At 47.9% G+C, this 24626-nt stretch overlaps 11 protein-coding genes across 11 annotated transcripts in view; 5 read left to right on the top strand and 6 right to left on the bottom strand.

Moving 5' to 3' along the window:
* Positions 1–678: 678 nt before the first annotated feature.
* On the top strand, positions 679–1877 carry MGYG_01643 (thioredoxin reductase; the record flags this gene model as incomplete). The annotated part of the gene is made up of 3 exons (XM_003177523.1): positions 679–700; positions 789–1688; positions 1759–1877. 3 exons carry the CDS (start codon positions 679–681, stop codon positions 1875–1877), a joined length of 1041 nt encoding a protein of 346 aa, XP_003177571.1.
* Positions 1878–2582: 705 nt separating this feature from the next.
* MGYG_01642 (lysine-specific histone demethylase 1) lies at positions 2583–5602 on the bottom strand (the record flags this gene model as incomplete). Its single annotated transcript, XM_003177522.1, has 2 exons — positions 2583–4709; positions 4739–5602. The coding sequence occupies 2 exons, from the start codon at positions 5600–5602 to the stop codon at positions 2583–2585; spliced, it is 2991 nt and encodes a 996-aa protein (XP_003177570.1).
* A 411-nt stretch (positions 5603–6013) lies between these two features.
* On the bottom strand, positions 6014–7399 carry MGYG_01641 (TLG2-vesicle protein; the record flags this gene model as incomplete). The annotated part of the gene is made up of 3 exons (XM_003177521.1): positions 6014–6326; positions 6392–6811; positions 6882–7399. The coding sequence occupies 3 exons, from the start codon at positions 7397–7399 to the stop codon at positions 6014–6016; spliced, it is 1251 nt and encodes a 416-aa protein (XP_003177569.1).
* A 3153-nt stretch (positions 7400–10552) lies between these two features.
* On the top strand, positions 10553–11617 carry MGYG_01640 (carbohydrate-binding protein; the record flags this gene model as incomplete). Its single annotated transcript, XM_003177520.1, has 1 exon — positions 10553–11617. One exon carries the CDS (start codon positions 10553–10555, stop codon positions 11615–11617), a length of 1065 nt encoding a protein of 354 aa, XP_003177568.1.
* A 1005-nt stretch (positions 11618–12622) lies between these two features.
* Positions 12623–13349, top strand: MGYG_01639 (hypothetical protein; the record flags this gene model as incomplete). Its single annotated transcript, XM_003177519.1, has 2 exons — positions 12623–12899; positions 12985–13349. 2 exons carry the CDS (start codon positions 12623–12625, stop codon positions 13347–13349), a joined length of 642 nt encoding a protein of 213 aa, XP_003177567.1.
* Positions 13350–13928: 579 nt separating this feature from the next.
* MGYG_01638 (hypothetical protein) lies at positions 13929–15264 on the bottom strand (the record flags this gene model as incomplete). Its single annotated transcript, XM_003177518.1, has 3 exons — positions 13929–14347; positions 14420–14645; positions 14701–15264. The coding sequence occupies 3 exons, from the start codon at positions 15262–15264 to the stop codon at positions 13929–13931; spliced, it is 1209 nt and encodes a 402-aa protein (XP_003177566.1).
* A 460-nt stretch (positions 15265–15724) lies between these two features.
* Positions 15725–19034, bottom strand: MGYG_01637 (nitrate reductase; the record flags this gene model as incomplete). Its single annotated transcript, XM_003177517.1, has 6 exons — positions 15725–16493; positions 16555–16678; positions 16742–17130; positions 17202–17365; positions 17429–18709; positions 18792–19034. 6 exons carry the CDS (start codon positions 19032–19034, stop codon positions 15725–15727), a joined length of 2970 nt encoding a protein of 989 aa, XP_003177565.1.
* A 568-nt stretch (positions 19035–19602) lies between these two features.
* On the top strand, positions 19603–20217 carry MGYG_01636 (hypothetical protein; the record flags this gene model as incomplete). The annotated part of the gene is made up of 1 exon (XM_003177516.1): positions 19603–20217. The coding sequence occupies one exon, from the start codon at positions 19603–19605 to the stop codon at positions 20215–20217; it is 615 nt and encodes a 204-aa protein (XP_003177564.1).
* A 292-nt stretch (positions 20218–20509) lies between these two features.
* Positions 20510–21253, top strand: MGYG_01635 (hypothetical protein; the record flags this gene model as incomplete). Its single annotated transcript, XM_003177515.1, has 1 exon — positions 20510–21253. The coding sequence occupies one exon, from the start codon at positions 20510–20512 to the stop codon at positions 21251–21253; it is 744 nt and encodes a 247-aa protein (XP_003177563.1).
* Positions 21254–21838: 585 nt separating this feature from the next.
* MGYG_01634 (serine/threonine protein kinase) lies at positions 21839–23015 on the bottom strand (the record flags this gene model as incomplete). Its single annotated transcript, XM_003177514.1, has 4 exons — positions 21839–22174; positions 22246–22481; positions 22551–22840; positions 22912–23015. The coding sequence occupies 4 exons, from the start codon at positions 23013–23015 to the stop codon at positions 21839–21841; spliced, it is 966 nt and encodes a 321-aa protein (XP_003177562.1).
* A 500-nt stretch (positions 23016–23515) lies between these two features.
* MGYG_01633 (hypothetical protein) overlaps positions 23516–24626 on the bottom strand; it is a gene marked incomplete at both ends in the record, with an annotated part of 2550 nt that continues 1439 nt past the window's right edge. Inside the window, 2 exons of the mRNA XM_003177513.1 lie at positions 23516–23538; positions 23589–24610. Of these exons, the coding sequence (XP_003177561.1) occupies positions 23516–23538; positions 23589–24610 (1045 nt within the window). The remainder of the gene's footprint in view (positions 23539–23588; positions 24611–24626) is intronic.

The following is a 24626-nucleotide window of genomic DNA, read 5'->3' as shown; positions in this document are numbered from 1 at the left end:
CCCAAACGAGATTTGGCAGCCACCGATTGGCAGCTCGCCTCGGCCCGCTGCAGTCTCTCTGGCGTTCCGAGACCCCTATTGGCCTCCTCGCTGCTCTTCTCCAGCCTCTCCAGCTGCTGTTCATACCCGTAAGCTTCTGGATCCCCCGTATCTTCCTCCTATCAACTGCGGCCCCCTATCGCCTCCGTATGCAAGGGGCTGAAACCTATATCACGTGACCTGCGCGACTATCCGATATTTCTTTTTCGCTTGATTGGTAATTTCGAACGTTCGAATTTCTAAGACTGCGACGTCGAGCGTTCCTGCGCGCTTCGAGACACTCAGCAAACCGCCAGCCCACGCCAGCATCGATCGAGCTCGCCAGCTGCTGGTTACGGATTACGGATTACTACTCCAGCAAATGTCAGACTGCCCGCCGGCTAGTGTCTGCCCCGGTCCTCTTCGCCTCTCGCCGTCTCCACCGCGCAAACCCTGCGGCCACCGCTTCCTCTGCTTGCTGCTCGCGGAGCCTTTAAAAGCACCACCGCCACCCTGTTTCCCTCATTCTTTCGCAGATTCCCCTTCACTACAGTCCAATCCAGCGTTGGACTCTCTTTGGCCGCCGTAACTTCCATCCAGCAACGAACAACCGCTTCACACCCTTCTTCCGCGTTCAGGAAAAGCCCAATATCAAACAGAATGGCTCACACTAAGGTCGTCAGTAAGTGGACTGATCCCCCTCCCTTTGGCCCCCCCTCCTCCATCGGCTTGGATAATATGTGAGATGTGGACTAACGAAAGGATAATAGTCATCGGCTCCGGCCCTGCCGCCCACACCGCCGCCATCTACCTCTCCAGAGCCGAGTTGAAGCCGGTTATGTACGAGGGCATGCTTGCTGGTGGCACCGCTGCCGGCGGTCAGCTCACCACCACCACCGAGGTCGAGAACTTCCCCGGTTTCCCCGAGGGCATCACCGGCCCAGACCTCATGGACAACATGCGCAAGCAGTCTGTTCGATTCGGCACTGAGATCATCACCGAGACCATCAGCAGAGTCGACCTCTCTTCCCGCCCATTCAAGATCTGGAAGGAGTACGCTGACGGCCCTGATGCCCCCCCTACCCGCACTGCCGATGCCATCATCATGGCTACCGGTGCCAACGCTAAGCGTCTCAACCTCGCCGGTGAGGAGAAGTACTGGCAGAACGGTGTCAGTGCCTGCGCTGTCTGCGATGGTGCCGTCCCAATCTTCCGTAACAAGCCACTCTTCGTCATCGGTGGTGGTGATTCCGCCGCTGAGGAGGCCATGTTCTTGACCAAGTATGGCAGCAGCGTTACCGTCCTCGTCCGCAAGGACCATCTCAGAGCTTCCAAGACCATGGCCACCCGTCTTCTCAACCACGCCAAGGTCGAGGTCAAGTTCAACACCGTTGCCACCGAGATCACCGGTGAGGCCGCTGATGGCGGTCTGATGACCCACTTGAAGATCAAGAACGTCGCTACTGGCGCCGAGGAGGTCGTTCCTGCCAGCGGTCTTTTCTATGCCGTCGGTCACGAACCTGCTACTAAGATCGTCAAGGACCAGGTTGAGTGTGACGCTGAGGGTTACATTGCTACCAGACCCGGCACCAGCTTCACCAGCGTACCTGGTGTCTTCGCTTGCGGTGACGTCCAGGACAAGCGATACAGACAGGCTATCACCAGTGCAGGTATGCATTTACACTTATTCTGAAGCAGACTTTTATCATAGACAACGTTGCTAACAGCTCTGTTTTTTAGGATCTGGCTGTATTGCCGCTCTTGAGGCTGAGAAGTACATCTCCGAGCTCGACAGTGACGTAGAACCTGCCGCTGCTCATATCGCAGCTATCAAAGAAGATACCAACCCCCAACTTTAAATGTGCTTTTCTGCGTTGAAGCGCCCTCATGACATGATTGCATTGATACATTTCCTTTAGATTTCGCATTTATGTAGATATCCCTGTTCTCAATAGACAGACCCTTGTTTTATTCTCAAAACCTTGAATTTCCCGTCCTGTCAAAAATGCCATTTGCGTTAGTAAAAAACGCTGTAGACTCTTCCACAGAGCACATAGTCCTCGTGCTACTCACTATTTGTCCTTGTTACATATCAAACCACGGTTATATATCAATAAGCAACGCTCCGTATTGTTGGATAAATACTTGGAGAGTAAATAACCACCTAATGTACACTTGGTCAATAAATCAAACGCTCCGCCCAGTTTTCCATCCGTGCATGTTCCCCCCTGTTGAGCAATGTCCAGGCTCATAACTCCTATATGTCTCCCCCCTGGTATAAAAACTCCCATAATGCTGACTGACTGAAAAGGCCGGAAAGGTATGTACAGCAGGAGAGGATATGCTGCAGCTATCCCTCAGAGCCTCCTTACCTTCTGCCTGCCATCTTGTATCCCATTCGCAGGATAGTTATCCCGCATATTCTGTGCAAAAACCTCAAACGGATTCTCTGCACACCATTTATCCTTGATCTCATATGTTCGCCGCTCCCCACTCGACTATCCTATCTTTTCCATTTCGCAAAGTCCCCCTCGTTTCGTCTTTCGATGAACCCTCCATCTGGTCTAGATATGGCTTCTTGATCTCCTCACTTCATCGCGCCACATTTGGCCAAGTGCTTGTCGGATTTCGTCTCGGGGAGCCTTTGCATTTTCTTTCCCCGTAGCTTTGATTTTGGCATTGTCGCATTCAGTCTTGCAAACATACCAGTAGTCTTTCTGGTATAGCAGGAATGGGTTCAGGGCAAGTTTGCGTGGGCGAGGTTCTGCTGGGCCAAGCTCGGAAATGATGGCTGCCCACATGGCTTCATCGTACGCTTGTCGCAACACGTCTTCGGATGCAGGTGCGGCGGCCGCAGAGAGTGATTCGTGAGACACGCCGTTAGGAGCAGACACGGGTTTGCGTTTCTTCTGCGGCGAAGCGGAGGTTGGAGTCGTTGGCATCGAAGCATTATTTGAAGCCTTATTCTTTGCTGGCACAAGAGGCGACGGAATATCAATCGGGCCAAGGTATGACTCGATAACTTCGCTAGCTGCCCGTAGGCCAGAGAGATATGCTCCATGGACAGTTGCCGGGTGTGTTCCACAAGTGGCCTCACCAGCGAAATATAAAGTACCAATAGACTTGGCCATTGCATCGTAGTCACCGGGTAGTGCCTCAGCCGCTACGTATGAGTAGCTTCCTTGCGCGAACTTGTCTTGGCCCCATCTAGTTACGATGGTCTCGAGAGGATCGGGAACGGCCTTGTCTTTGAAGATGTTTCTTAACTGTGAGGTGACCCCCTTTATTATCTCCTCGTCGGATAATTTCTCGGCCTCATGGGCTGATTCTCCAGCCATTAGGGCAATGAGCATGGGTAATCCGCAGGTCGCCATACAGTTCCAGAAAAGATAGAACTGTCCCCGATTAGCACGGTAGTCATCCTGAAGCATGCTGTTTTCAACCGTTGGCTCTCTTAAGAGACCAAACATATCCCTTTGCATATCCCAGAAAGGTTCTTTGAAGACAAGAATGACTTTATTCAACAAGCCGAAACCAAGGCGTTTGATGGCATTGGTTTTCCACTCTGGTAGTGCTGGGTTAAAAGCCACGGATGACCGCTTCAATACACCAAGGGGAGCCGTGAATACCACCTTATCGGCGTAAATTGTTTCCCCATCCTCACACTCAACTCGAGTTTTCTCATTCGAGGTCGAATCAGCGTTGTACCATATTTTAGACACAGTCTTCTTCGTACGGACGTCTAGTTTTGACGGTAGCGACCATAGTCCTCGTGGTAACTGCTGGTATCCACCGACGACCTGAGCATGTTCTCCTTCAAACTCATTGCCCATGTCTTGATCCCAACCCGAAAGGCTGAGCTTTCCAACACTGGCAGCATTGGCATATTCAAGATTGGCAAAGTGCCAGTTCAGCAATCTCATATCTTGCGGTGTGAGATCGAGAAGCTTCTGGTACTGATTTATCGCATCATCCATCACCGCGCCAAGGCTCTGAGTACTGGATGCATTGGCAATTTCATCGAGAGATAATGAATCAGCCGTGGAAACGTTGTTGCGCAACTTCCAGCCCATAGCTTGACAGGTTGTCGCTGCTGAATGCTCTTTTGTAGGCTGGAGCTCAGAGAGAGCTGGCCCAGCTGCCGGCTTAATATCTGTCGTCTTGTGTCCAACGCCTCGTCGTAGTCTGGCAGCTGGCAATAATGTGCCCGTAGTCCCAGAAGCTGCAGCATCCTCGTACTCTCTTATTGTTATTCCGTCATCAGCAGATGTGTCTCGTCCAGAGTCAATTAGCTCTCTGTCCCCTTCCGCTGTGGGTATCGCAACCGATTTATGGCGATATGTCCCTGACCTATCTAGTATATCATTATACAGCTTTTCTGTCATCGAATCTCTCATTTCATCGACAGGAAGCCCATTTGTGTCATATATTGTTGAAATATCACGGAGTAGATGGTAGCGTAGCGCAAGCTGGGCACGTATGATTGGGTCCAAGGGATTACCATGGTCAAATCCAACAATGATGTGTGCCCCCATTTCGGCAGTAGGACGGAGTCCCTCGGGCAACTCTGTCGTCTCAAGACTCCGTAACGGATGAGAGTATATTCTGCCACCTATCCGTTTCCGGCCCTCTAGGAGTATTATTTTGGGAGTTACTGAACCGCCATAATAATGTTGAAAAAGCCCCTGTAGCTGTCTGGCGCATCCCAGTCCAGCCATACCGCTCCTACTATCGCAATTGTAGGACCATCTCTTCGTCGCCCGCGTTTCTGAGTGGATGGGCATTTAGGTATGTCAATGCATCCGAAATTTATATACCCATTTCGGACAAGCCAGTTATACGCAACTGAGGCGAGTGGCATCCATCGAGAATCCTTTGCACAGCCCAGTGCCTCATCTTCGGTGACGCTGAGCATGGGGTTGCGTGACCACAGGCGTAATATACCATTCCGAATATTAAGGTATGCGGTGACATGTAGATGGCACAGGTGGTCCTGCAACAGCTCCTGTTCACCCTTGTGAAGAGAATACGGATTTAGCCTGGAGATGTAAGCAGATTCTACACATTGTTGCCCATATACGGAAGATGGGATGCGTGCAGGTATCGACGATCTCGGCTTGACTCTGTTTGATAGAGCAGCGTAGTCCGTCACCTCCCTCTCAAGAGTTAAAGTAGAGGCCGGCGCGGTTGATTTCAGCTGCGCATCTGACGTTGGAGAGGGATTAGGAGGTAATAGCGATGATTCTGATGTCGACGGCGTCGATCCGCTGGGAGGCGCATCATGGCCGTCTCCTTCTCCTCCCCCCGGCCTTGTTTCCCTCGATATCTCACTAAGACCAGTAGAGCTGGATAATGATGGGGGAATCGACGAGGACAGCGACGAGGACTTGCTGTCTGATGCATTCGAGTCCTGGCTCCCTTCTTTCCTCCCCGGTGTGATATCTGCGCTGCCTCTGGTGGCCTCCCCTGATGAGTGTGGCAATGGGGCCACGGACCCTGTTTCCGTGTTGTCTGCAGGCTCAGCTAGCACATCCTTATCCTGCTCGTCTTCAGCGGGATCCTGAACATGCAGAGCGTCGTCCATGGTGCGGTGCCTGGAGAAACGAGCGGCGCTGGTGCTGCGACGTAGCGGTTCGTTCAAGTCCTGCATTCGCGGCAAGGGAAAAAAGGTCGACGTCGGTGTTGGTGGAGAAACTTTATTTTTTTGGTCAAATTTTCGGTGTCACTTTTGCAATCAACCATGAAGACATCAAAGACGCCCGTGAAGACATCGACAGCATCGCATGGATAGGATCAATGATTTGGACGGACATCGTTACCCTTAGACGCAATGATTTATTATCCCTCCATATACCTGGCTATAAATTAAATATCCAACTCTCTACCTGGTAACTCCTGTCGAATCTATACGCCTCTGACCAAACCATCGTAGGAATAAATGCATATACAAGTTATCAATATCATATCATGGGAAGCAAAAAGAGACCATTAGCTTCTATCTCGAGTCCACATGCCGATGCAGCTTATAGGTCTCATCTTTGTCGTCCCCGTCCCCGTCAGCAAAGATATCTGACTCGTTATCCGTAAAGTCATGATAACCAGGGTCAAGCGCAACATTATCATCATCAATATCGATGGCCACGGCATCATCAAAACCAACTGCCTCTTCTTCGTCCCTTGCAAGGGAGTCAGAATTTGGGTCATCAGCAAACCCGTCTGGCGAGGTTGTCGTTGGCCGATTATTGGATGCTGGACCACGGAGATTGGCGCGCTCTTCAGCCTCAAGCTGTTTTGCGCGGGCAAGAGTGCTAATTACCACGAGATACTTAGCAACAGTTGAAATTTGTGGAAGAGAAAGCTATAAAAGACGTACCGCTTGTAGATGTACCAGCCTGTGAAGACGCCGACTGCCACACTCACGAGAATGCTAATAATATTGACAGCCTTGGAGCCAGCACTCATTTCTCCCCCATTCTCTGACAGGATCCTCAATCTGCTTCCAATAAAGGTAGGAACAAGAAACTTGGGGGAGATGATGGCCGTTGCAAGTCCGTACATGAGCGGACTCACGGTGGGGAAGGTCGAGACTGCGCCGTTGCATAGTGAATACGGCAAGGGGCATAATCGAATCATGCACAATAGCTTTAAGCCATCATACTTGAGGGTCAATGATAGTGCAGCAAACCGTTTGTCGTGCTTCATAAGCCTTTGAACAAACTTAGACAAGACGGTGCGTGATACATAAAAGGAGCATGTCGACCCAATAACAGTGGCGCACGCATATATCGCCCATCTATAAAAATAACAAGGTTAGATCAAGAAGTACTTCCCGACGGATATCGGATGAAGGAAGGTAAACGTACCCTTTCCAGACGCCGAATATGAAGCCTGACACCGTTCCAACAGTCGACCAGCCCACCATCGGGGGAAAAGACATCAAAAATGTACAAAGCCACAATATGAAGTATGCCAGCGGTGCATTCTCCCAGTCTTTGGCAACAGGGCCCAGCCATGCGAATATCTGGCCCGTAACAAACATGAAGCCTAGCCCAAGGGCGATCACACCGAGTCCGGCAAATACAGTCCCTATCTTTTGTAATATGGTCATCTTCCCAAAAGTTTCCGATACCCGCTGGTATGATCGTCCCATCCGGTCGATTGCCCGGTCACGAAAGCCCGTTGGATCTGATGTAGCAGAAGGCATACCAAAGAGAGAGCTCCGTCTCCTGTCTCTGCCTAAGCCGGTATGCGGTCGACTCCATGGTGGGTGTACGGAACCCGGCGAAGGCGATGGAGAGGGTGAAGGCGAAGATGAAGACCGTTCGCCTGCCATGAGAGGTGCCGCGAGGGTCTCCGGCGTCGAGCTATGTGCTGCAGCCATGTGCCTGGTGATTGAGCCGGCTGCTTCGGGAGAGTGGGCGAGGCAGGAAATCCGGCGAGGAAGAGAAGGAGATAAATAGTCTCGCTTCAGCGCATCATTCCCGGCGTGACGCGTACTTCTATATCTCCAGTTCGTCGCAGGAGTCGCCAGCGTTCAGGTCTTTCGTCGATTCGTATTGGGTGGGAGAATTCGGATTCAGCTTCGGGACTTTTGTCGCTGCCTGGTCGGGTTGTTTGGTAGACAGTCGAGATGTATATAAACAAGCCCGAGCGAAAATGTCAACTCCAACACAGCGAATGGCTTACTCCGCAACTTCTGCTCTTTCTTTCTCAAGTCCACTGGCAAATTGACGGCTTCAGGTTCTCTTCTCCTGTGCTTTTTTCCCTGGTTTCAAGCGCCCAAAAAGATCGTCCATCAACGCCAGCAAGGCTTGGAGATCCTTCAAGGGTTTCGAGACTCTGCGCTTGATAAGCCTTGGCACGCTATAAATAAATTAAGCTTGAATAACACTTGGGAGATAAAAACACACCACGTCGATGTCATGTCGATGTCGATGTAAGTATTAATGCTGCCGACTTGAGGATGGCTGGAGGGAAGGTAGGCACATAGCAACCTGCGTCCAAGTGAGTTCTGGCGCGGTTAGTTAGTTTCATACTAACGCTGACACGTCGACAGATCCCCATCCCGCCCACAACCTGGCGGCCGGCGTTGAAGATATACAGGAAAGACCATCTCGCTGTCCATACTGATGATGGCGCTGTCGAAGGACGCTTACTACGTCTGATACTGCTGGTACTGAGTATAGGTATTCTTTAAGCTGCAACCTGCAACCTGGTGGAATCGAGCTTTCCCATCATCCACTCTACAGATGAAGACCCCTCTACACAACACACGCTCATCGGGAAAATAAGAAATCATTAAACTTATTCTCATCATGATGAGGTTACATACTCTCACCATACATGGTCAAAAGGTCAAAACTCATAAATCCAGGGCAGAGGAGAGTCTCAAAAAACAACGCACTCAAGGAAAGAATACACGGTACCATGGCCAAAATGAAGACAGGCTGTATGCACTGGCAGCGTACCCTTGGTGCCAGAACATAAGGGCAGTTGTACCACCCTTCATTGATCACTAAACAAAGACGTACGGAGCTGTCTTAACCAGGTGTACCAACTTATTGGCCGTGTAGCTCGGAGACCCTGCACACCCGTCTCCGCGGATTCGCTTAAGATTATACAGCTACATTCCTCTCGGCAGATTGGCATTGACACGCACGAATTGCTCACCTTTGGGGGGTGCGGACACTAACCCGAGCCTAACCTCAAGGGTCTCCTTGCTATAGGTTGATGGCAGATGTGATTGGTATATAAAAAGGACATGTGGGATGATGATTCACCGGTGCAAGTTAGTGGTTTTTTGCTCTTTGATTTTCCTACAGAAACATGCCATACTCATTAACCATGGATAAGGTGGGCCAAAGGACACTGAGTTTTGAATTTAATCATTAAGTTCATTTCTAACAAACCGTCCCACTACTTCCTCTTTTCACATCTAGGGTCCTTGGGAATGATGACTTCAGCTGACAGCCAAAGGTCCCACGGCAGCTGATGCATCCTGTGTTTAATTCTGAACCGTGTGATGCTGTGACTCCTCCTGGGAGGGCGCAAGTACAAATCGTTACATGAAAGGAGGGGCTATCAGGTAACTAGAGTTGTGATTGATTTCAGCCCTGGCTATAAGAAGTACATCCATTCACATCCCTGTACTTAACGGCTGATTTGCGTTACTTAAAAACACTTTATGCTTCCAGCCCCTGGGGAATATATGCACCTACTTTCAATTAAACTCAGGCTTTTGAGTCCAGGGTATCAAATTACCTTTTACTCTAGACAGTGCTCATTGCAAGTAATATGTTACCCCTCAACCCTGTTTTTAGGAGCCTGTCACTGAGTATGGGGGTAGAAGCATCTCCGGTTTGATGCCTTTCGCTAAGGAATGAAAGCATCACATTCGGTTGGCCGTAATTGCAATAGCGGGGGAATAGGACGAAAAGGTGGTACTTCTACGGTATGACAAGCCTATTGCTGGCATATAGGAATCTGTAAGTAGTAGCTGCGGCTATGAACGTGGTATCCGTAGATCATGACATTGTGGCTGTGATGCCTTTCTCCTTTACCAATCACCAAGCGAGTAAGGGCTACCCGAAGCTAAACATGTTCTTCTGGTACTGGGTGCCCTGGCCCAAATCGAAAGCTCAAGCTGGATTTCTGTTGTCATACCAGTACTTTTTCAGCTGCAGACTATAATACTAATTGAGGTAATGGTAAGACCAAAGGTCACATACTTAAGATTCGACCGCAAACCTACTTCTTCTGGGTATTGCAAACTTATTGCGTTCCTGGTGCATGGGTAGGTTATTCTCCAGTGAGTGAGTTGCTAACTAGTGTGTCTATAGCTGTTATTCAGGATATGCAAAATAACATTCGATTGGGCTAGTTTTCCAAAGCGAATGCATTTTTCCGCGGACAATACAGCAGGACAAAAGTGGATATCAAAGATCTAGATGCAGCCCATTTGGATGTATCTAGGTTGCGTCTATACCCTCGCTACATGCTTTCTATGCATCAGTAATACTGAGTAACCTATCTTCAGCTACATCGAACCGGCAGCAATCACTCTTTTTGGGGATATTAAGCGATAAAACTCAAGGTAAATGGTAATCGACTGCAGGAAGACGGTAAGAGACATGAATCAATTGTCTTAGACGCCAAATCTAAAAGCTCCTCAGGCATCCGTTGGAATCCGTTGGGCAGCACAGGGAGTACCCCCGTTAGAGTCTCATCTCAGGAAAGATAGCTGAAATTTTGTGAGGTAGCCTTGGGATTGGTAACGAGGCCGGTCCTCCCTCTAACGAGGGAGCACAGCGGGGCTTAAATACTGCAATGTGTGCCCGCTGCTGAAGTGCTCCCTTTTCCAAACTCCAAGTTTCTGAGAGCAGATAGGGTTGCTTTTATACACCTGCAAGTCCATCCTTTATCCTCCTATTACCGTTGAATGAGCCAATGTCCTTGGAGTAGGTCCTAACACTATCTTAGATCACTGCCAACCATCCGACAAACAGGGTATACGAGCCACACAAAAAGCGTCAAAATGCGTATTGGCAAGGCCGTGGAGAACGCTCTCCCACTACTGAACCAGATTGCTGCTTCAGCGATTTCTTGGTCATCGGGGAGGATTGACGTCTTCGGCCTGGGGACGAACAATGGTTTATACCATAAATGGTGGAACGGAAGTTGGGGTCCATCCACCACGGGATGGGAATACCTAGGCGGCGTTTTCTCTGCCGAGCCAACCTCTGTCTCTTGGGGCGAGAATCGAATTGACATTTTCGGAATCGGAACGGACAACCAAATGTATCATAAGTACTGGAATGGGCAAGCTTGGGGCCCTTCACAGACTGGATACGAAGCCCTCGGCGGAGTATTCAGCAGTGAGCCAACCGCCATTTCATGGGGAGAGAATCGCCTTGACATCTTTGGGCTCGGAACAGACAACGCTTGCTATCATAAATGGTGGAATGGACAAGCCTGGGGCCCTTCTCAGACCGGCTGGGAGAATCTCGGCGGAGTGTTTGTCAGCAAGCCTGCAGCTGTAGCATGGGGAGCTAACCGAATCGACCTATTTGGAATTGGAACAGACAACCAAATGTATCACAAATGGTGGGATGGATCTAGATGGGGCCCTTCGACTTCTGGCTGGGAGGCACTTGGTGGAGTATTTAACAGCTATCCTGTCGCGGTCGCTTGGTCTGAAAACCGTCTTGACATCTTTGGTATTGGCACAAACAACGGACTTTTCCATAAATGGTGGAATGGACAAGCCTGGGGCCCCTCTCAGCTAGGATGGGAGAACCTTGGAGGTGTTTTAACCAGCCCTCCATCTGCCGTTGCTTGGGGCCCAAACCGTCTAGACATCTTCGGTACCGGTACTGACAACCAGATGTATCACAAATGGTGGGACGGCTCACGATGGGGAGGATGGGAAGGCCTTGGCGGTGTTTTCAGCAGCGGCCCATCCACATGCTCCTGGGCAAGTAACCGCCTGGATATCTTCGGACTCGGGACCGACAATGCGATGTACCACAAATCCTGGAGCGGACGATGGGGACCATCACAAACTGGCTGGGAAAACCTTGGAGGTGTTTTCAACCATTAGAGAGGAGAAAAGCACACCACTCAACATATCCATCTTTCCTATCACCGGTTATATAATGGACAAATGCTAGTGTATTGGTGAGGATATTCGGTGGCTTTCTATCCCGCTCAAACCTTTGATCATGTTTTCAGCCCACTGATACTCTCGTTTAAAGTGATTTTTATCCATGATATGTGATGTTTAAGCAGTAGCCTAATAATATGTTGGGCTCAGACGCCTCTATACAAGCTATTTAACAATACAATGGTGCGTTCCGTTTTTCTTGTAGTTACCTAGGTATGTTGTCATCGACTGTTCAAGCGCGGAGTTCAACTGGCCACGCGCTGAGTTGTCCAATCAACTTTGTTCAGTTGCCGCAAATGTGGGCCGCGGATGCATATGAACCCGCACGTGACTCACTAGCGACCTTTACGACTTTGCTTAATCGCAACTTGATATAAACCTCAGTTGTTACTCAATTGATCATGAGTTGTTGATGCATACTCGTGTTTGGCATCTTGTTTCCCTATATTTTACATCCTTCATGTCTATTAACTAACATTGACTGACTAGATGAGCGTCTCGTACACCAGAACTAGAGTAATTTTAGTTGTGAGTGACGAGTTCTAAGACCTCAAAACACAAGGCAAACCATCCAAACGCTTCAAATTTTTCTCAATAGATTTCTCAGTTATGAGTCACCTCTTGGCTTGAACTCTAATTACATTTTTCTACAAGTATAATTTCTAATCTCCTTTTTATTTCTTTCGTTCTCTCTCTCCCGGACTTCTTCACCCACGCATTATCAAGCGACAGATCGCTCCATCACTAAAGAGAATGTCTATATCCCTTCCTGGTTTCTTCTGCTTATAGCCTGTGTGAACGCTCCTTGTTTTTTATTTTTCTTTTTCATATACTGTTGGAATATTCCATTAGCTACGACTCGCACTCATTACCCAAGGATTCCTTGGGGTATTAGGCTTTTTTGTCCCCTGTGGTCCAACATATACAGTTGAGGGCACAGCCATGTTGTCTTCAACCACTGTAGCATTTGCATCCCTGGTGGCCTACATTGACAACGCGCCCCAGTGGTTTCGACCATCGAATGATGGGAGGCTACGTTCTTCAAGGGGCTCCAGCGAAGACAATGATGAGGAGCGTCCTGACGGCTGGGTTGATCAGGACCTGAGGGCTGGGGGTCTAATCCTCACGCAATCACCCAGTGTCACGATTTACTATCCTACTGCTAATAGCCTCCACCGCGAAATTATGGGTGTAAAGTCAGAGCTAAGCAATAGCATTCGTACTATCCTTTATGAAGCGAAGCTTAGCCTTGCAATCTGACCTTTTTTTTTTTTTTTTTTAGCCCTCTACCTACGGTACGATAGGTCGCACCAACTTTGCACCTTTACAGCCCTTTGTCATCTACAGAACTTATAAGCTTGGAAGGTCCACAGAAACCACTCGGGGGTCGCTCTCAGGGCTTAAGACTGCGCATCTTAACGTACCTGACGGCAGAGGTGGGATATCCGAGGTACCAACTTTCGAGTACTCCATAACTAGCCCGTCATCATGCTTGTTTTCAGATCCCGGGGACTCAGGTGCGCTGGTTTTCGATTATGATTCAAACTGCATTGGCTTGGTCTTCGCATGGAATCCAATCTCGAGGGTTTCATACATAACCTTACTACCAGATCTCTTCAACGACATCAGGATCATCACTGGGGCCTTTGATGTGAGGATTGCTGAGTAGCTTCGTCCAAGCTGCTTTCCAAATCTTCGACAAATTGAGGAAGTGGGATATTTAGAGAGTAATTTCTAGGTGGGCTATGATGAATTCGGTGGAGGATACTAGGAATGTTCTAGATGACTACTGAATCTTTCAAGCCTAGCGACTACTTGAAATGGATAACGAAAAATCAAATCCAAACAGAACGAATAACTGGTATTTTGTATCTTACTTGGAAATCAGGGAGCAGTTCCCGTAACTATTATAATACATTGATGATACCTAGCATGCTAGCTCAAAATTAAGGGGTAAAGGTAACGGTTAATACCTGGGTCCGACAGGTGGAATACACAAACTTATACCAAAAAAATGCTCCTTGAAATGCTGACACATAGAAATCATGACTGATATGGCCTCTTCTCCGAACCTCTACTTCGGCATGTAATTCAAAGAAAAGCCCCCTTTTCTCCGTTCCTGATCCCCATTAATGGGCTAAAGCGTTGCCCACGATGCTAGGGTGTAAATACTCCTCGAAATATCGTTGTAAAAAAGAAGCCTCCTTCTCCCTGGATGCATATTGTTACAGTTTCAGTGATCGTGGTGCTATCGATGAGCCCATCCATTGGCCACAAGCACCTGCATTTCGTTTATAAGGCAGAAGGAACCAGCCTCCGTGTTTTTTGGGCCTTCTTTTCGGTATTGGGATAGTCGTCTTCGAACTGTATGTTCCGTAAACCATGGAGTGGTGAACCACCGCAAGAACCGGTTTTTCCATAGACCTTCAACTATAGATAGGGTTGATAGCCATGACGTCTTTTTGGGATTAACTGCTGCGTAGGCAGGGGTATTATATCCCACTCGCACATTTGGGTTCAGCCACACACCCTTGTTGTGTGACAAGGGGTTATCTGCATGAATCAGACAGCATTCCGACCCTTCAAGGTGTGACTTTGCAAGGCCATCAGAAATACCTCTGAATTTCAACGGAGGATCCTGGTAAAATGGAGAAGAATCCATCACGACTGATTTACCGCAGTGTTAGCTTAGATTCCATACAGCCTTTGCTTGCTTGTGATAATTAATCAATAACTGACCTGCTCCATTCCAACAGCTCTTGACGGGGATAGGTTGGCTGTACTTTATCGCCCGTCGGGATAACCGGGATCTAAAGTACGGCCAAGTCTGCATGAGTTGATCGCGCCCTTCGGAGTCTCGGAGAGCAAAGGTGTCATAGAAGTTTGGGGGTTTTGAGAAATCAAGCGAACATGCTGCCGCATATTTGCCTCCTCTAGTTGATAGCAGTCTACGGACATCCAAAGTCTATAGAGTACATTAGTAAATAAAATAGAGAGCACGAAAGGGTAGAAATTCTCACGTTAAACACGACATCGTTTAAGAATAAAACTTTGTCGAAAACAATGCCAGCTTCCTTCATCTCATACAGTGGTTCCATGACTGAGTTGCGCAGGTTGGCAAGGTACGGTATGCGACGTAGCTCGGTCTGGCCAGCTGGCGTTTTAATCCATCCTGAGCTAGCAGGGGGCTTGCTGATTTCGTCGAGATGCGTTGTGTCATTGAGCAGAATTCTCCTCGGGATATTATGTTGGGCAAGCACTTTATCCAGGTAACGTAATTGGCCCTTCGAGTCATCCCAGCTGCCGCTTTCATGAAGGCTCACAAAGACGTTATCTCGACCAATAGCTTGAACCAACTCAACAAGGGCTGGTATCCATGCTTCCCGCAAGATTTTTCCGTTGTTCCAGTGTATCCCGGTGATGTATATCTTCTCGTCTCCCAGAGCACCAGGCTCAGAATTGAATTGATGGATAAGAGCCCGCTGGACCCAGAGGACTTCAGCGAAGCTCCATAGAATGGCCACTAAGGCCGTAGCCAGGGGAAGCCGGCGCGCCCTTCTGTAGAAGTACTTGGGCAACCTCATAGTGGTCGTGTCAGCCGCATAGATCGTGATGATGAAGCCACCCTTATGCAAGGTATACGATAACTAGGTTTAGCCAGATTGCAATTACAGCAGAGTCGCACACCTCGCCGGCATCCAAAAATGCAGTGAGCCAACTAGTTAACTTACTGGTTGGTGATGTTTCCTTTCGCTCCGGTTGATCGCTATTAGGGGGAGATGGGCAACACGTGACCTGGTTTAGGCACCTAGTTACTTATTTAGGTTAGTGTGACAAGCTAGAACTGGTAAGGATAAACATTTGAGATTTCATTAACTAGTTAGTTATTGATCAACGTAACCATAATCCAACCTCTTCTCGATCGTTGATAAGCCCGAAATTGAGAAATATATATTACCGCTTCGCTTGAACGACAGTTGGACACCCATGCTCACGATTCAGAGCCACAGTACGTACAGAGTAACCAGTTAACTAGCGACAGCTCTAGAATCCGAACAGATTCTCATCTTCCTTATACCCCCATTTTGTCAAAGCAGGCAACACGGCTTTCTGGATCATCGCTGGTGGACCACAAAGCAGAGCAACGTTCTTCTCACCCGGTTCAAACGAATGTTTCCTGATGATATCGTCGTTGATGTGACCTTTTAGTCCCTTCCAGTCATTGCTGGGGGCAGAAAGGACATGCACAATCTCAAATCGATCTCCATGTTTCTCAGCGAACTCATCCAGGTCTTCTCGCAGCAGGATATCACCTTCTGTCTTGTTTCCATCGATAACCCTAATTTTTGTTTTATCATTGCCATTTCTTAAGATCTTTGCAATGACCTGGTAGCCGGGAGTGACTCCGGATCCGCCCAATATGAGGGAGACTTTGTCGAAATTATACTCCTTGCCATCGACACTGAAACAACCGTTGCCGTGGTAATTTATCTCGCCCGACGGGCCTTTAACTTCAATTTCTTCACCGTCACGAAGACAGTCAAGGATATTGCTCATTGTGCCGCCTGGCTGGTCTTTGTTTGGGAAGTATGTCTTTACGACAAGATCAAACGTCCCATCATAATCCTCGTTTGAGATAGGGCGGACGGGGGTATAGGGGCGAACAACAAGGCTGTCCTTGAAATGAAATCCGACTTGGACATGCTGGCCAGTTTTTAAGCCGAGCTCTTTCGCTTCAGGGGGGAGCTTAAACGTGTACCGCCTTGTATCTGTAGAGAGGGGTTTCTTGACAACGAGTTTTGCTTGAACCCATCTAAAGGATCGGTTATCAATATAAAGCACCCTAACGTAGGGGTGTGAATAGGGTAGCATACCTGTGATTATCTAGGGCAACCTTGGAGTCCCTATCCTTCAACTTTTCCCGTTCCTTTTTCTTCTGTTCCGCATCTTTCTTCATGTGATCCATGGCTTTTTGCGTGACCTTACCTAGGATACACTCTATACGCCATTAGATATGGGGTCTAAAGATATATATGCTTCGAACATGGAAAAGGGAAATACCTTTGAGCTTAGTTTGGGCGTAATCGTCATGTATACTGCTGAATTCCTCAGTGGTATCCCAGTGCACAGCCCCAGCATGCGCCATGATAGCCCCCTTACCTCCTGGGTGCCAGCTAAGGACTTTCGTTGCATCATATACGTTGCCATTTACAACGATCCAGCAGTCATTTTCGGTATGGTGCTTTTCAATCTCTTGTCGAGTGAACTGCTTCTCAGGGGAGCTGGCATTACGTTTGATCTCTTCCATCTGCTCCTCTGTGGACGGTTTCCTCCAACCATTCGTCCCACTACCTGCGTCAACAGGGTGGCGGAATAGTAGATATGCTTCCTCATCCTCTGGACTATCAAAAACCTCGGGCTTTACTTCGTACCAACAGTTGTTCATCATTCTACAAGGCGGTTAATAAATATGATGAGTACGGCTATGAAGCACTCAAGAGGGACATGTTCTTTTGCTCACCCTGCAATATTCCACACTGGCTCTCGGGGCTGTGTGTTTTTGTGTGAGTCAAACGCCCGAACTAGAATGCTTTGTGCACGGATGAGCTTAGTTAAGTCTAAGTCGACATGCCAGTGCAACCAGGTCCAGAACTTTTTGCCGTGCCGAATTGGCTTGTCAGGGTACTATATGGTTTATGACTATTAGTTTCCAGGAATCGCGGTCATGGAAGATAAGATGAAACTCACTCTGCGAGAACAGTAAAGCCAGGTCTTTCCACCGTCTAGACTGATCTCTACCTTATCAATTTCATCTCCGCTTCCACTATAGGCAAATCCCGCAACCCTATACATAGTTCCCTTCTTGACATCAACCAGGTCAATCTTTTCCCCCTGAGCCGGTTTTACTATGATGGAATTCAACATCTGTTCGTTGCAGATAGTGCTAGGATGATGATACATCAACTGTGCAATCTCAGATTCAGTATCTGTTATAAAACTTGGGAGTTGCCTGTTGTCGTAGATATGATAGTGACTGTCATTCTCATTCTCTGTCACCCATATCTTGGCGAGCCACTTGATAGATCGTGCTCCCACCCAGCCGGGGAGTATTAGTCGCAGGGGGTATCCATGGTCAGGCGGGATTGGATGATCGTTCATTTCGTACGCAAGCATCACATCATTGATAGGATCCATGGCATATTCGAGCGGGACACAGGTGGCATACTTGCCTTCACTAAGCTCATCCGCCCCCTCATAGTTGACCCATAATCTTTTGTTGGGGCTTTTCTTCAAAAGACTTTCCACTCCTGCCCTCAAGAGAACGTCACGGAGAAGAACTCCCTTCCAGTAGGAGCAGCTCGCAGAAGCACCTGTGAAATTGAACGCTCGAGTTCTTTTGATCATATTTAGTTCCTTTCGGCGGCTTCCGTCACAGGCCAAAAAGACGGGTATGTTAATACTGTCGAAGGACTGCTTTAGGTCGTCCATTGAATAAGTTAAATGTTGGTCAGCAATTACCTCCAGTTCATGGTTTTCCCATAATAGATGTGGAACAGCACCGTGATTCCGGACATAATGAACTGGTGAAGGAGTAATAATTCCAGCCTCAAAAAGAGCAGTTAAGTCAGATTCTGCGTTCATCGGATGTTTGCCTGTCAGACGTATCAACTGGTCGCTACGAGGAATCCAATTATCAGGAGAAAACTGATCCGCTTCGTCAATTTTCTCTGGCAGGTTATCATCGCGAATCGGACAGTTCCCTTTACCATCGTTTGTTTGCATGGATGTTCGGGTCTGTTGTTCATGTCGAAGGAACTGTAAAAGCGCCTCTTCCTCTGGTGTAGGTTTAGGCTTCGCCTTCTTCTTCTCCTCCTCTTTTTTGCCCGGTTCATCTACCTTTCCCTCCTCCTCAGCCTTTGCCTTCTGGTTTATGGGCCACGGTTGTGCATACTTGATAAAGCTCTCGGTGGTATGCAAAACATATCGCCAGTATTCAGGATGAACCTCAGGTCGGTTTAAATGAAAATCCTGTCTAGAATCAGCCCAATTGAACTTTCGTAAGATCAACCTCGGTGCTAGTGCGAAATATAGCTGAGTGTCGTTACAAAACCTTTTGGTCGGTCATAATGTCACGAACGGTGACCAATTCTCCCCTGGCCACCTTCTCGCGCAGCTCTTGGATCCTTTCATCTACTTCCTCAAGCTCATCGTAATGCTCGTCCCCTCCGTGCGTCACTCCCATAAACCGGGCATCCCGACCTCGAGTTCCGACACGGTGGCTATGTGTCCGCGTCCAGTCAGGCTCATTGAGGATCTCGAGGTCCGAAGCCCCTGGGTGTTTGGCTGACGGCATATTATCTGTTATATATCATAAAGCTCTATGGGATGTTATTTCAATTGATAGCTTCCCATTCTCGGGGCCATAATCACAATAATTCCCTGACCTGGCTTCCCGGGCACTCCGCTTGATATATATGTAAACATATCTACGTCATAGCTGGCACAAAAAACCGACTCTGGAACGCTCACGTTCATTGGCTGGAAGTTTAACTAAGTTTAGGTCGCGGGTTCGTTGCTAAAATTAGTTAGCAATGCAGGTGTCTCATTGGCTGTTGAAACATACAAAAACCAACTCATGAATTTACTCAATCCTGCATGAACTTCAACCTCTAGGCTCCGACAGCTTGAATTTTTGGACAGAAATGGGAGCTTGAAGCAGAAATCAAATGGGAAGAAGCCGGAAGTAGTTGAACGTGTATAGCAGCCTGTGGCTACTGTGTATGTCTGAAAAATGGCCTCGTTAGAAGGCAAGACATTCCTGGAGAAGGGTGACTGAAAAAGGTAGCTATCTATATCGATGAATTATCTTCATAAGGTAGTCTGTAGCTTGGGGTTAGGAGAGCTAACATGTGGGTCATTTAATGGTAGGCCTTAGAGCGCTTGATGAGGAGATAGGCAAGAATGAGATGGTTATTGCCTTTGCGCCTATTCGACTAATTGCTGCGGGCGGATTCTTGGCTGTGATGATGCTTCACAACCGGACAGCTACTGGTGACTTGGACTACCTGATGGAGCCTGAATGGTCGTCCGACGTTGATATCCAGAAGCCGTTTCATGATGCAATCGTCAAAGTCAGCCGCGATCTTGACTATAACATCGAATGGGCCAATGAAGACATAGGCTTATTTGTTACTAAGGACACGAGAAACTATCTTTTTAGCAAGGCAGAGGAGCAGAATATTGTGTTATTCAAAGGAAACTATCTCGTTGTCTTAGCTGCGCCTATAGAATGGGCACTTGAACGGAAGATCAGGAGGATCTATGCAGCAGACCGGGGGCGGAAGACCGAATTTGACATGAGCGACTGCCTCGCAATGCTGGGATACTTGCGAGAGCAACAGAATGGGCCACTGAATCGTGAGCATATCCGTACCCTAAACGTGAATAACTTTGATGTCTTGCCCGACAACATGACCATGGAGATAATAGCCATAGCCTACCGAGAAAAGTTTGGCGAGGAGATTTTCCAGAGCTAATTTTTACCTATCATTTCCAAAGCTATGTATTCCAGTTTGGGTATAAGCATTGTAAGGCTCGACGCCAAAGCAAACAGCCGCATCCACCAATATATATTGTGATTGCCATCTCTGGTTGCAGTAAGGATGAATATATGATGCGGTAGTAGTGGGATGAATGACTAATCCAGCATTACACATCTCTTGCAGCCAATAACATTTTATCCCTGCCAAGTCCCAACCTTATCTTCCGCCTCTGCAACTGCAGGTCAGATATCGCTCCAAACCATGGACTGCAACACTGACATTGACGATGCCCAAACTTCGCTCACTTCCCTTCTGGCTGGCTGTGAGAGTCTTCTTCCGACGCATTTACTATCAACTACAGAGCCCTCTTGCGCTGCGAGGCAGTATCTATAGCCTTAGACGATTCCACAAGCACCCCTATCTCGCGCTTCTCCGTCTCTTCATCCCTTGGCCATCATGGCGATTCCCCCTGCCGGAGCAGATATCAGTAAAGGAAATGCTTGGAAACGAAACTCTTATGTTTGAGAGGCGACGGCACTTCAATCTATACACAAGTATACCTATCTGGTGTATGCGAGATACGCCTATACGCTCCCTTTACCGACTCTACGAATCAATGGCTTCCGGCGAATATGCTCCAATGGGCCGAGAGACAGAATACTTCTGGTACAGGGGGTGGGAATTGCACGCAATTGAGGATCCTCGAGATCCGGACCCTGTGCGGTATGCCATTGTGGCGTCTCTGGTGGAAGAGCTTGTTACCGCATTCAACTGGCGGCTGAGCTTGGGTATGAGGCGTAACCACCAGCATATAATTCGAGAAAGTAACAGCGACCCGTATCCCCCATATACACCGGTAGCTGGGCCAAAGTGGGCGAAATCTGTGCCCGCAATCACACCGGAGAGCTTGGATGGACTGCCTCAAGAGTTTGTAGATGAGAACCAGCTCGTGCTGGAGGCGAAGGGCTGCAGCAAAACGTTCTTGAAACGTAATATTGTTACAAATGTTGGCTGGTTATACACTATATAACTGTGGGAGCCAGGTATCGCTACATATGCTCAATGACTCTAGCTGCTACCTTGATTCTATTAGCATATCACCCCAAGAGAACGTTCGCGGCCCGTCTCACGTACAGCCTTCATTCCAGCATCCAAACAGGAATGATATTAATATCATCTTCCGATAAAGGACAGACGCAGCAGCTCTACCTCTAGAGGAATATGGCTCCGCGGAGCAATGTCTTAATTTGCGAGATTTTCCGGATGCTCATGGTTATAACACTAACATCCGCACTCATGAAGTTTCCTCTTAAGAAAAATTCGTCAGTAACTGAGCTTCCTCTGTCTGCGCGGGGAACTAGAAGTAAGAAAAAGTGTGTATTCCCACCCAATATATGATTTGCTGCTGACCACGATGATACGGCTTCTTTTGTTGGGTAAGACTAAATCTCCCCAAACTCGCCGGTATTAAAAGTACTTAACATCAAATTTTGTTAGCCTGTTGATGTCTTCGACAGCTATTGTATAAATTTATGCTGCCGTATTCTCATTGACATGGCCTGCAAGTAAAATATAAATAAATAGTTACATACGGGCTAACAAAACTTTCATTGCTTCAAAGATTAAACCATTTGTCCTCCAGGAGTTGCTTGGCTGTAGGTCTATCCCTTGGATCGAGCTTCATGATCTTAAGAAGAAAAATTTTATCTTCCTTTGAAATTTCTCGCTCCGAAATCCGCTCAAATGGCTTCCGCTCCGCAGCTGATATATTGCTCATGATATACATCAAAATCGCCAACGACTCCTTATCGGCGATTTCTTGATATGACTCTGGGAACGGACCAAAAAACAGGCATTGACGGCGAAGGATCCTCAATTCATACTCATTATGGTCCGCCGGAACATCCGGTTTAAACATGAAGAAGTTGTCTCCATAGATGAGGGTGATAAGCTAGATGATACCCAGTCAGTGGTCAGTGCCCGTCATTTAAGAGAGTAATAGATATTTTGTGCAAAGCATACAATTGCCCCAAATGACCATATATCAGTCGGCATCCCCCATCCTATCTGCAACTGGGCTTCAGGGCTTCGCCATATCGGTGCACCAATCATATCACAATCCTTTGCATAATTTGAATCGGCTGGAACAGTGTTCCCGCAGTCTCCCAATTGTACATCTGTGAAGCGTATATCTTCATCACTATCTGTGATGTTGTCCTTAGATTTGTAGTTGACGAAAACATTGTCTGGTTTGATATCTGTAAATTACTGTTAACTAATATCCTTATAAAGTATGCGGGATCTATTTAAGAAGAGTGGGAAGTTACCGGTGTGGACAAAACCTTCCTCATGAAGCACTTTTAACGCCTCAAGGATCCCCTTAGCAACGTACTTCACCTCCTGGCTTCTCAGGGGGGTTTTCAAAGCCGCAACGTCGAGGAGATTGTCATCTAAATGCTTCAAAACAATTGTAGGCGGTTCTGACGGCTCTGAGATCTCATCTACCAGAGGGCGCAGGAAAGGGGTTCGAGATTGAAAGCGCTTTAGAACATCTCGTTCATTTTCAATACGAAAGTGGTTGGCGCTTTTAACGATCACAGGTTGCTGGTCTTGATTCCTGGCTCAATCTGTCAGTTAGCTCAGCCGTTGAATCGGAACCGATGAAGGATATGCATGAATACTCCTTACTTGGCGAGCCAAACGGTCTCTTGGAGTTGTTTGGCAATGGTATATGTTCCCTTTTGAACTTTAAGGAGCTGGCCTAGAGAAAAAGAAGGCAATATTCTCACCATGGTAACAAATGTTTGACATTGCGTTCTCCTCTTGCGGCCTGGGAAGTGAGTTGAGGTTGAATCTCAAAACGAAAATCTCGGGCCTCAATTTTTCCATTATAGAAGATATTTATTAGGTAGCTTCTTTTTCTAGGTATAATAACTTAGACATACACAAGCCACACAAGTGGAATACGGAGGCGCAACGGTAATAACCCCCTAGGCCCTCCTAAGGCCGCAAACAGAACATTAAACCTTTACCGACAATAAATAGAAAGTATGCCTAAGATGGCTGTCGTTCAGAATCTTGCAGCCTTGCCAACTCCAACAGCAACCGGTATATATATATAGTCATGTCAACCTGCCTGAACGCCAGTGAAAACCACTCTCGGCCCTGGTTAGCAATCTCCCGCGCACGTTCACGTCCAGACACCGTTGAAGTAAGATAAGAAACCATCTCAGGCAGTTCATCCATGCTCTGGCTAACGGGTATATAATGCACCCACGGCACCAGCCGGTCATCATGCCATTCCCGCAATAAAGTCTGTTTGAGGGGCGCTGAGTTCGATGCAAGTAACTTGTAATAACGCCCACTGATGGCGTTACCGTCTATATCAAAGACCAGTCGAGACTTGAATGCTTTGTCCTTGTCTGCCCACGGTTTGGAAGGGAAGTAAGCCCTTTGTTCTCTGCAGTATTTGGTCTCGCATTGAAATATCTTGGTGAAGGCAACGTCGTATAGCCTGGCATTAAGGAAGTATGACCTGACGCTGCTGAGTACACCTTCGGTCTTGTGGATATAGCCATGCTTGCGTGTTTCCAGGTTCTGTGCAAGAGCAACGAATCTTTGGCGGTGGTAGTGTTTCCAGGAGCTTGTTTGAGCAAAGGCGCCAGTCGTAGAACCAGCCCAGTAGAGATTGTTGCGTTTCTTAAGCCATGCGACGTCCTTTGTGCTATCGTATTGGAACTCAGATTCAATGTAGGCGGGACTAGGGTATAGGATGTCTCCCATGGCGAGAGGTGAGCCGGTTGATAAGATGGGTACCAGGCCCTCGAACAGGCGGAGGGAGGTAGGACTCATGAAGAGGCCATTCATGGTGGCGTATTCAGGGTGAGTGCACAGATCCATATCTTCTGTTCGATTGATGACGAAAGGAAGACCATATGAATATATCTCCACTGGATTGCTAGAATGGCCCTTCTTAGAACCGCAATGCTTGGTGACCGGCTCCCAAGCTGGCTGTCTGGAGAGATTGGTCAGATTGAATTTGGTACTATCCGTGTCCTGGCTATTATGAGGGAGTACGACTCTCGGCTCGTCCAAGTGGTTGACGAGAAACTTGACATCTGGGATGGTTCCTGGTATGTCTTTCAGTAAGGTATCAAACAGAAGCTGGATATGTCTGTCAAAGGAGCGACTGGGATGATGACACTGAGTCTTAGTTATGGAGCCATGAAAATTGCAGAGCCAAAGCTCGCTGTCTGCAGTGCTTTGAGCGCGGTCCATGGTTTCAATCACCTGTTTACCGCTCAGTTTCCAAAACGGCGAGATAGCAGTGTATATCATGTCAAAGTCATCGATGATGGGGGATTTGTGAGATTTGGCAAAGTAAAGCCTGGCTTCAATCCTGA

Source organism: Nannizzia gypsea, genomic scaffold, assembly GCF_000150975.2.
Source record: "Nannizzia gypsea CBS 118893 supercont1.1 genomic scaffold, whole genome shotgun sequence".
Lineage (NCBI taxonomy): Eukaryota > Fungi > Ascomycota > Eurotiomycetes > Onygenales > Arthrodermataceae > Nannizzia > Nannizzia gypsea.
This window is presented reverse-complemented; position numbering and strand designations above follow the sequence as displayed.